This window comes from Diadema setosum, chromosome 7 (genome assembly GCF_964275005.1).
Source record: "Diadema setosum chromosome 7, eeDiaSeto1, whole genome shotgun sequence".
Taxonomy (NCBI): Eukaryota; Metazoa; Echinodermata; class Echinoidea; order Diadematoida; family Diadematidae; genus Diadema; species Diadema setosum.
In genome coordinates, this window is record NC_092691.1 from 21844305 (window position 1) to 21854829 (window position 10525).

The following is a 10525-nucleotide window of genomic DNA, read 5'->3' on the forward strand; positions in this document are numbered from 1 at the left end:
CAAAGAGGGAATCGCAACGGATCCGGAGAAGATTGTCGCGGTGGAAGCATGGCCAGTACCCAAGACAGTGAAGGAGGTTCGGAGCTTCTTGGGGTTTGCCGGCTATTATCGTCGGTTCATCCCAAAGTATGCAGCCGTAGCCAGACCCTTGTTTCAGCTACTTGGTGGGAAACGTACTACAGGGAAACATGTACCAGCAGGCCCATTCCAGTGGACAGGCGATTGCCAGAATGCCTTTGAAAATCTAAAAGGTGCCCTCACTTCTGCCCCAGTACTAGCCTACCCCGACTTCTCCAAGCCATTCATCCTTCAAACAGACGCATCTCTGGATGGCCTGGGGGCTGTCCTAGCCCAGGAGCAAGATGGCCAGGAGAGGGTGGTGGCTTTTGCTAGCAGGAGCCTACAACAGGGGGAACGGAAATACCCTGCCCATAAGCTGGAGTTTAAGGCGTTACACTGGGCAGTGACCATAAAGTTCAGAGATTATGTGTATGGACAGCGGGTAGTAGCAGTTACTGACAACAACCCGCTGACTTATGTCCTGAAGACAGCTAAACTGGATGCCCATGGTCAGCGTTGGGTTAATGATCTCTCCCAGTGTAACCTTGAGATAACCTACCGACCTGGAAAGGCAAACGACAACGCTGATGGCCTATCCAGGATACCAGTTGAGGAAGTACATAGAATCTTTGATCGAGCAGCAGGAGAGGAGTCTCGGGCAAATGTGAGCAGCCTTCAGACTTCAGCTACGCAGAATGATGTCAGGACCCAGGCGGAGGATGGCCAGACTCACGACAATAACCGATCTGATCTTGCACTCAGGTCAACCCCCCTCTCCTCCAATGACCTGGCCCAAGCCCAATCGAGGGACAAGGCAATCATGAGGGTCATAGAGCTGAAAGAGAAGGGACATAAGCCGACCAGACGACAGGCCAGCAAGGAAGCTAATCTTGTGCGCAAGATCCTGAGGAGGTGGGACCGTCTGTCTTTAGTACAGGGTGTGTTGTACTACAACCTAGGCAGAGACAATGCAGGTCAGGTGCCAGTTGTCCCACGGAACTTCCGGAAGAATGTCCTTGATGGTACTCACGACAGGATGGGCCATTTGGGGTATGAGCGTACCCTTGATCTGGCAAGGCGTCGATACTACTGGGTAGGGATGGCATCAGATGTCAAACGGCATATCCACCGGTGCAAAAGGTGCACATTAAGAAAGTCGGCCGACCCCCAAGGCAAGACTCCACTAACCAATATTCGCACATCCCGTCCATTGGAGCTGGTCTGCATGGACTTTTTGAGTTTGGAGACTTCAGCCGGAGGAATTGAGAACATTCTAGTGGTGACTGACCACTTCACCCGTCATGCCCAGGCTTTCCCCACGCGGGACCAGACGGCGGTAACAGTAGCTCGTACTCTGTGGAAGAAGTATATCCTTCACTATGGTATCCCGGAGAGGATACACTCCGACCAGGGAAAATGTTTCCAAGCAGCAGTTATCCAAGAGTTGTGCACTCTCTTGGGTATGGAGAAGAGCAGAACAACGCCCTACCATCCCCAAGGGAATGGCATGACGGAGAGGTTCAACAGCACACTGTTGAATATGCTTGGGACCCTTCAACCTTCACAGAAGCTGGATTGGAAAGAGCATGTAGAGACGTTAACACATGCGTACAACTGCACCAAACATTCATCCACCGGGTTCTCCCCATTCTACTTGATGTTTATGAGAGAACCCCGTATCCCACTTGACATCGCCCATCCAAGGGAGGAGGATGACCGAAGTGGTGATGAGGCAGACTACGTGGTACGGTTGCGCCACTCGCTAGAAGAGGCCCACAAGCAAGCTGAGGCCAACGCTGAGGAAGCACGAAAGAAACAGAAATCTCAGCATGACAAGAAGACACGCCTGGCAAAATTTACTGTCGGTGATCGAGTGCTTGTAGCCAACAAGGGCCTCCGTGGCAGGCAGAAGATAGCTGACCGTTGGGAGACAGATCCATACACAGTGGTTCGCAAGATTGAGGGTTCGCCAGTGTATGTTGTAAAGGAATGCACTTCGGGGAGGGAGCGCACCCTACATCAAGATCTACTAACGTTATGCACTTTCCCGTCAAGCGAGAGCGAAGACATCGCGGAACCGAATGATCCACATTTGGATGCCGATGACGAATCTAGCTCTGTGTGCAGCGGAGGTACCGATGTCCCTGCCCAATCCTCTTAGTTCCAGGTTAGCACTAATCCCTTGACGGTATACCAATCCCATTGCCGAGGGCGGCAACAGGTTTAGCGGGGGGTGAGTGTGAGGCTAGGAAATGAACGGCGTTGTAGCCACACATTTTTGATGTATTTTTATGTAATACTAGTACATTGTATGTCTATTCAGATGCCTTGTTTTCTCTATACACCTCATTCTCCTTCTCTCTCCGCCTCTCTCGCTCTTTTTGTAAATATGTACCATTTATATGTTATGTGCCATGTGTGTTGAATTAGTGACCAGGAGTGCATGTTGCACTCCCACAGACATTAGTACATCCTAGCACCCATCGAGGGGATGAAGAAGCAAGGTCAGTTTGACCAAAATCATAGGTGGTCTCGGTAACTCCACTCCCCGACTTTCTCTATAACATAAACAATGTGGTAAGGCTTTGCTCGAGACATTATGACAAACAATGGACCACTTCTTCCCCATCGAAGAGGTAGGATTCATTCCACATTCTGCACTCACAAGAGGAGGAGGTGTCTCAGCCTGCATAGAGCTGGTTAACATACTATTTTGTGGAATCATGCTGCTGGTCGCCGACTAATCGTAAGTTTAACCATGTTATACATAATTATGTTGGTGTATACGCATTAATCAGCCCCATCATGTTGTATTTTCAATTTACACAAGGGTTGGGATAGCCCAAACTTTTAGGTCACTCTTTGTTTAAATACATAAAGTTTGGATGTGAAAAGCAACTTCAGTTCATCTGAAAGTGCTGGTCTGTTAGGCATGTTGTGAACCAAGGCTGGTTCTTATTCTTATATGTATTAAACATTCGCACATGTGTGCTGTTGTATCATTCATTTTGCTGTTGATATTAGTGAGATGATCTTGGGTATAGTAAACTTTGTTTGTTTCCTTTGTTTGTTCATATAGTTTACGGACAAGTCCTGTACATGGCTCATATTATGTGTTTTGTATTTAAGATATACATTAGGGTCTAGCTTGTAGACTAGTGTGAAGACAACTGGGATGTTAAGATGTACAGTGCACTTGGTGTGGTCAGTCGCCAATGGTAGCTGAAGGGTTAAAGTAAACAATGAGCCTGTGTGTGGGCAGGCTGCATCAGTGACGGTCAGTTGTTTTTTTGGGCAAAAGGGGGATCCCCATCACTATACCAGTTGTCTGTTAACTCCCCTAACCTTGTTCACATTTGTTTGGGCCTCTTTTTATGTTGCTGTTGCCATGACAACTGGAGCTCATAGTTTATTTGGGGATTTTGTATGTATGTATACCTGTTGCACTCATTTGGTTTACCATATTATACAATTTGATTTGTTCTCTCTATAGCTGAATTCTTACTCTTATCGAGTAGTCTGAGCCCAAAGGCGAGGTACTGCTGGGTACTGTCCGAATAAGGAGGTAAATCTTGCCTGTAATTAGTCCACATCATTTCTTATCCTTTTTATATGTCTAATTTCATGTAAATTTCAAATAGCTTATGCATGGTATAAGTCATTGTGATCTCTAGGAATAATTAAATACATGCCTTTCATTGTGTATCTCGAAAGTACAAAAGTCGTGTACACGATTTGGTCGGACCTTTAAGTTTATTGAGAAATTATTAGAAGAACATATATATAGTTGATGTGATACATGTGGTTTTGAGGAGTGAATGTTTAAGAAGGAACAATGTTGAAGGAAGGACAGAATTTTCTTATAAACTGTTTTAATGTCAAGGGCGAGCGTATTATTAAGGCTCTTGGTATTTATCATTATAATCCCGGTTTCATTTCTTTGGTTATTGTTAACAGGGATAGCAACAAAAGGAATTATGTCATCACCCCAGGAGTAATCAAACACAATATGTAGGAGTAGTTCGTGAAGTAAGAGTGTCATGAACATTTAATCAACATTTTGGAACGAAGTGGAATGTTAAGCAATGTTAAGCAAACAATGCCATATGTAGATTCAACTCATATTTTTGCACTTTTCGACATTTTATGGAGTAAAGTAATATATTATTAGAAGATTGTTTGTCTATGGTTAGATTGTAAGAAAGTGCGCGTACGGTTCTAGTTGCATTAGAGTACACTAATTTGTAGTTGGTATGAGCCCTTTGTACATAGTGTATATTGATTCATGTTTTCTTTTGTTCATTGCCCACAGCCCATGTACACCTAACGGCGTGCACCGGACGGTGCTGTGTTGGTTTAGTTAGTTATTTTGGTCCTTTTTCCTTTTTTTTTTTGTTGGTATTTCAGGGGTTGTTCTTAGTCTTGAAGCAACTCATTTTGTTTAGTGTTCTATGATATCAATGGTAAGACAGAGATTCTTCACAATCGAATCTCACATTCATGATAACTTCCCTAATAAATCTGCATTACACTTTATAATTTGAACTGGCTTGCTCCTATGTGTCTTCTCTTTCCACCTGATCTTCGAGTGTTGAGCCTAGGCCTCTTTAGTCCCGAATTCAGTCTTACTGCTTTACCCATTTTGGTTTTCATTTTCATTATCATCATTTATTTTATTTTCATTATTTACAAATACCTGTGTACACATTCCACGGGTCACAATTAGAATATTCGACACTTTATGACTTAAAAACATATACATGTACGACACCTTCACACTGTTCCAAATGATGACCATGACAATACAAACATTTAGTGCAATTCCCGTGACGTCACTACTGAAGATTGCATACACTGTAGGCCTACTCTGTATATTGAAATTATGTATTAAATGATTTTGTCATTATGTGCACATTGCACTGTGAGCATTGTATACAAAGAACAATTGCATGTATTACGTTGAGAATCTATTGTATGAATTATACTCGAATACCAATGACCACTGGTCACACGATTGTCAGGGATCTATAAATGAATAAACTAATGCTTTATCGCAGTATCATGATGAAAAGCTTAATATACCACAACAAACATCCACGGGCAGTGGAACATTGTTTAGGGTGTGTCTGTGTGTGTGTGTGGGGGGGGGGGGGGCAGTGCCCGTACAGTTCCAAGGGTCAAAGGTTACAATGATTCAAGCGAAAATCGAGGAAAAGCTACGTTTTCCTTGCGAATGGGGAGCATAGAACATGTATAATGCGACACATGGTATATCAGGACTAACTGCCGTCAACGTATTAATGAGGCTGATACTAGAGAGGACTCACAAAACAGGGCTACCGCTTCTAGCTATAGGAATAAACACCGAATGGGCGCATTGATCACGACACACTTTGGGATGTCATTCAAAACTACACTGAATATATTGCTCCGAGAAAATACTAGTAATGACGTTGACCCCTTTCTGTGCCAGCGAATCAAATGTGAACAGAATTTCACACATATGCCTATGGACAGGAAATCTACGTAGTACGCAGCCGATTAACAAAGACGTTGTGAATAGGGGGTCTGTGTCTTCCAGCTAATGTTATCCCTAGCACGCTGACTGTTTAATGCCTTCTACACTCGTTGTGTGTCAGATACTTACCCGACTTTCCAAGCTCAGTCGCACGAAGAAGAGTCATACAAAATTACGTTCATTTATAGTACACAGATACAGACTTAATTTCACTGAGCGGCTAAACAGACAAAATCTCAATGAGAAAGATTTATTTAATGCATTGAATCCCCACTAAGACGCTTCATTATTAGGGTTGTTAGTTTATTTGAGCGAATTAAATATCTTGAGGTGCGACAGGTGCATGGGTGTGTTAGTAGTGCACAAAATATAGTACACATTTACAAAAGTTGTTTCTTCTTTAACTACAATATTTTTCTTTGCCAAACCTGACGGAGACTTCTTGTATCAATTCGTGACACGATCAGAACTGTGGAAAGCCGACTGTTGTGCTGTTCATAATACATGTCGCTCCGAAACGCACGACAATGAACTAAGATACATACTGTATTAGCTCCCTTACAGAGTAGCAAGACATTGGGAATGAAGTAGCATTCCATAACTTTGCAACCATCTTAGCATGACTTTGCGGTGAATGCAAATACATTGTCTTGTGCGTTTGGTTCATTAATTTTGTTTGATTGTGCGTTTGCCATCGTAACTTTGTGCTGTGTAAAACTTTGTGGGTTTGTGTGCATGCACGTTAGCGAGTATCAACCTACAGTATATTGGGAGGTATTCATGTTCTCCGCTGAGGTCGCAACGGCATTCTCGCCCTGTGAACGGCTTGGACATTCAGACACTCAGTTTAGTGAAAGATCAGTGCGTGATTGAAGAATGTATTCTTTTTCCACTCTCCAGGCAAAAGAGACACGCATAATGATTTTATGGATTGTGTGGAAGCTATTTTATGCCTTGACATCGTTAGTTTGTAAAATCTGGACGCAGATGGCGAAAGGCGTCTTTCTCTCTTGTCGATAAGGTTTTTCCGATGAGGTGGAGCAACTGCCTTGGAAGATTTTTGCATGTCCTTGTGATCAAAATGCAGAAACCTTTCAGAATATTGTGACCTCACATGACATTGTGTGCACAGTAGGCTAAAACACGTGTTTTATGTAGAGTCCATAACAGCTGCATAGCAATGACATCAAATACTCCTATATATACGTCAAAAAGAATGCATCCAAGTTGTTCCCTCTCAGCGAACTTGCACTCATTCCATATAACATTGGAAACCAGAACCGGTTATTCTCGTGGTTGTCATGTCATTTTTCCTTTTCGTCGTCTGGCTTGTAATCCACATTATCATCATCACGTGTCTGGATTTACGAGACGCGGGCGGGCTGAAACTCAAATCGGGTTGAAGCCCTTTTTTGGAGAGAAGAATTCGGAGCACAAGCTGTCTGCGTTAGCGTCAGGGTTGGCAAGTCACCGTCAAACGAGCGTCGACAAATTACTGACGCTCAACGGATCGACACCTGCGCCCTCGCCGGCAATCCCCGCGTTGGTGTAGGCGAAGCGATGCCCATTACCCTGGTTGTGGTTGTGGTGATCATGGTGGTGATACAGGCCACCATTCATGTCCGTAAAGACCCCGGGCGGCGGGGCGTGTCGCTTGTTGATCTCCGTCTGCTCTCGTCTCCACAAGTGGACGTTGTGCCCGAAGCTGAAGATCATGAAGAGGATGGCAAGGCCGATGAGGGCGCTCGATACAATAGCCGGAGTCGTGCGGAATTCCAGCAGAATAAGAAGACATAATGCTGCAGTAAACAACAAAGACAACAAAAACAAGCAGTAAAGGACATTATGTTGCTTAACGTTTGTTCCGTGAAAAGGGCATGCATGATTAAAATTCTTTACAAAGTTGCCAAAAGAATATTGCAATTCTCTGAAATTACTTTGTGCATTAGCATTTCAAGAAGTTGGACCAGTATTTCAATAAAATTAACGTTTATAATCCGGTCACGGCAACAGACTATGATGTCACGAAGCAAAAGAAGAGTTCAATAATGCATTGACTTCCAATCTGCAGCACAGAAACTAAACATGAGTGGAATGTTCAAATTCCCAGTTTTATTGGCATCCCTCTGATGCATAAGACACAATCTAACTATAACACATATTGCATTGTACTCAAATTGATGAATGCTTGCGTCGAGTTATTTTCATTGCAAATAAGTGACAAGTAGCTCTTCATCAACGTAGAAGTAAAAACCGATTATTCACTTGTTCAGCAATGGCCATGATTTAAAAAAAAGAAACAGAAACACATAAACAAAACACACGGCTTTACGTATTCCAACCCCAGCGTGAAGGCCCTATGTCCATATGTGTTTTGCTTAGTTTTTTTTTTTTTTTTAATCATGGACACTACTTAAATACTATATAATCGGTGCTTATTTACGTCCATAATGGACAATTCGTCAATCAGTTCCAATAACACATGTGTAACATTCAAATATAAAGAGAAAAACGTTTCTGATGCAAAACATAATAATCTGGTAATAGACGTAATAAAGCTATTATGAGACGAGTCACTCTGTTTTGGTGTTTGGTCGATTTCGGTTAAAGGGATAGTATAGTATTCGTTGAGGTGAGGATTCAGCCTTTAACTTTTTGCGAGATACATGGAAACCACTTTATGAAATATTATAAATCATACAATTCTAGGAGAAATTCAAAGTTTATTTGACGAAAATCGGTTTTGAAATCGCTGAGATATCAAAAAACAAAGTAAAATTGAGTGATCCTTATAAAAAGTAAGTCCCACCATTTACGATCGCTTTGTTTTATATATATATCAGCCATTTCAAAACGAATTTTCATCACATAAACTTTGTATTCCTCTTAGAATTGTATGCACTTTCATATTTCATAAGAGGTTTCTCATTATTAAAAAAAAAAAAAATCATCAAAAACGTTGGAAACCTCAAGCCCCCATCTCAACAGAAACTGTACCATCCCTTTAAATCAAAATGTTTAAATGGGCTCACCAATCAAAAATATAGGTATTGAGACAAAGAAGGAGCACACTGCAAGGAAACGCGATCCAGATGTGTTTTTCAAAAACTCATAGGACCTGTAAGTGAAAGAACGATAGAGAACGTCTAGAATAGGACATAATAATGTATTAGACAGGTAGTTCGTAAAGCGAAACATGTTACTGCTATAATCATATATGTGTAAATGAACACCTACTTTATAGATCACTTATCTTTTCTTTCACATTAATAGATTTATCTGTCCTTTGGTTTCGTCGATTCAAACTATTCCATCAAAATTATCCATCCAACGACTTACAAAATTCTTCAAAAAAAAAATGAAAAGACCAACTTCTACACATTTCTTATTTATTGCATTCCCTGATAAATAGGGATCAGGTGACTTTCGAAATGACTTGTGCGTTATGAAGATACAATTACATAAATAATGTGAGCATACAAACTGATCAGAATTTAATTCGTGTGTGTACCTCTCTTCTCCCTGCGGCAACTTTAGCATTTTGGCGGTAAAATAGCACTGTCCGGAGCAGACGACCACGCACGATAAATTCAGCATGAGGCAAAAACTGACCAGCACGACGGCAGAGTCCAACACGTCAGAATACCACCTGGTTCCCGTGATCCCAATGACTGCGGTCTCATCCGTCATGTCTTGGTCCTGGATTGAGTTAAACTGGATGAGAAGTAAGATGGACAGGGCGCTCAAGATTATTGCTATGAGGGCTAAAATTCCCATAGCTGTCATGGACTTTTCCACGCCGAGCTCCTTGCTGCTCAGTGTGGCGCGCGAGAGGCTGAGGCTATGTAACTTCTGGAGCTCGTCCGCCCCGCTGAGCACGGCCGATTGATGCCCGTTGCCCGACCCGTTGTTGCACTGGCTGACCGACCTGTGCGTGGTCGTCGCATGACTGACGTGGCTGACATGCGACATCGGCGATGCCGGCGGGAGCTCCATCATGAGCTCGATGTCCCGATTGCTGTGGTTGTTGACGTTGGTGTTGTTGTTGTTATGGATCTTGAGTCCGTCGAAGTTGTTGATGTTCATGATTGTATCTTTCTCTTGATGGGTTGGCGTGGAGTCCTGGCGCTGCAAGTAGACAAATTTGCTCAACATCTGGCTAATGATCCTATTCACGCACAGCAGAATTCCTCTCTTTGATCTATATCATAGATTTTTCTCATATTCATGTCACCTGCGGAAAGAGAAGGAGGGACACTTTCTCAATTTTCTTGTTAGCATAGCTACCGTTGAGGGCGTTGACAGAATTCACAGGATTATCTTCCCCGCCAGGGTTCAAAACTCGAGCAAGGTGCCTGCACTTGCCAGCAATTCTTCGAGTATTTTATAACAGCTCACTGCTACTCTGGATTTGTCAAAACAGCAGCACATCGAAAGCTTTCAGTCCAAGTTTCTTGAAGCATCAGGAAGTCTGGTTGATATTTCTGCATCGAGAAAAAAAAATTGAGAATTTTTAAACCTATAAGCAACATAAAAACGTTGTATTGTCAATTTGACAATCATTATGGTAGACACTTGGTGCGTAATTCCTGTATTCTGTTTTCAGGAGATTTTATGTATTTCTTATACTGAAACGCTTTTACTTAGTCGCAGTCATGCAATACAAATCAAACAAGACAAGAACTCATTCAACTCGAGAGAGAAGCAATGTATGCCCAATCGGTTAGCGCGCTGCATGCTGTGTGAAGCAATGTATAGGTCTAACATTCTCTAAGCACTTTTGTCTTGCTAAACGTTTGGGAGGTTTTTTCTTCCACGTTTTTACATGCCGTACGAATCTCCATTCAGACAAAATCAAACCAAAACAAAGTGTTTGTCTTTACACTATATTCAAATCTCTATTAGCTCTCTTTTTTTTTTTATGGGGGTGGGGGTGGGGATGAATCA

The 10525-nt window shown here is 42.5% G+C and overlaps 1 protein-coding gene across 1 annotated transcript; it reads right to left on the reverse strand.

Annotated features, from left to right (window-relative positions):
* Positions 1-7051: 7051 nt before the first annotated feature.
* Positions 7052-9733, reverse strand: LOC140231115 (uncharacterized). Its single transcript, XM_072311267.1, has 3 exons — positions 9090-9733; positions 8611-8696; positions 7052-7377 (listed from the first exon to the last, which is right to left on the reverse strand). Exons 1-3 carry the CDS (start codon positions 9731-9733, stop codon positions 7052-7054), a joined length of 1056 nt encoding a protein of 351 aa, XP_072167368.1.
* Positions 9734-10525: the final 792 nt, after the last annotated feature.

Bases quoted from the DNA above. Each gene is read 5' to 3' on its own strand.
- LOC140231115 (XM_072311267.1), bottom strand. From the start codon at position 9,733: ATGTTGAGCAAATTTGTCTACTTGCAGCGCCAGGACTCCACGCCAACC. The intron at 8,697-9,089 runs GTACACACACGA...TTTCACTTACAG, and splicing joins TTGCCGCAGGGAGAAGAGAG to GTCCTATGAGTTTTTGAAAA. The intron at 7,378-8,610 runs GTGAGCCCATTT...TGTTTACTGCAG, and splicing joins AATACCTATATTTTTGATTG to CATTATGTCTTCTTATTCTG.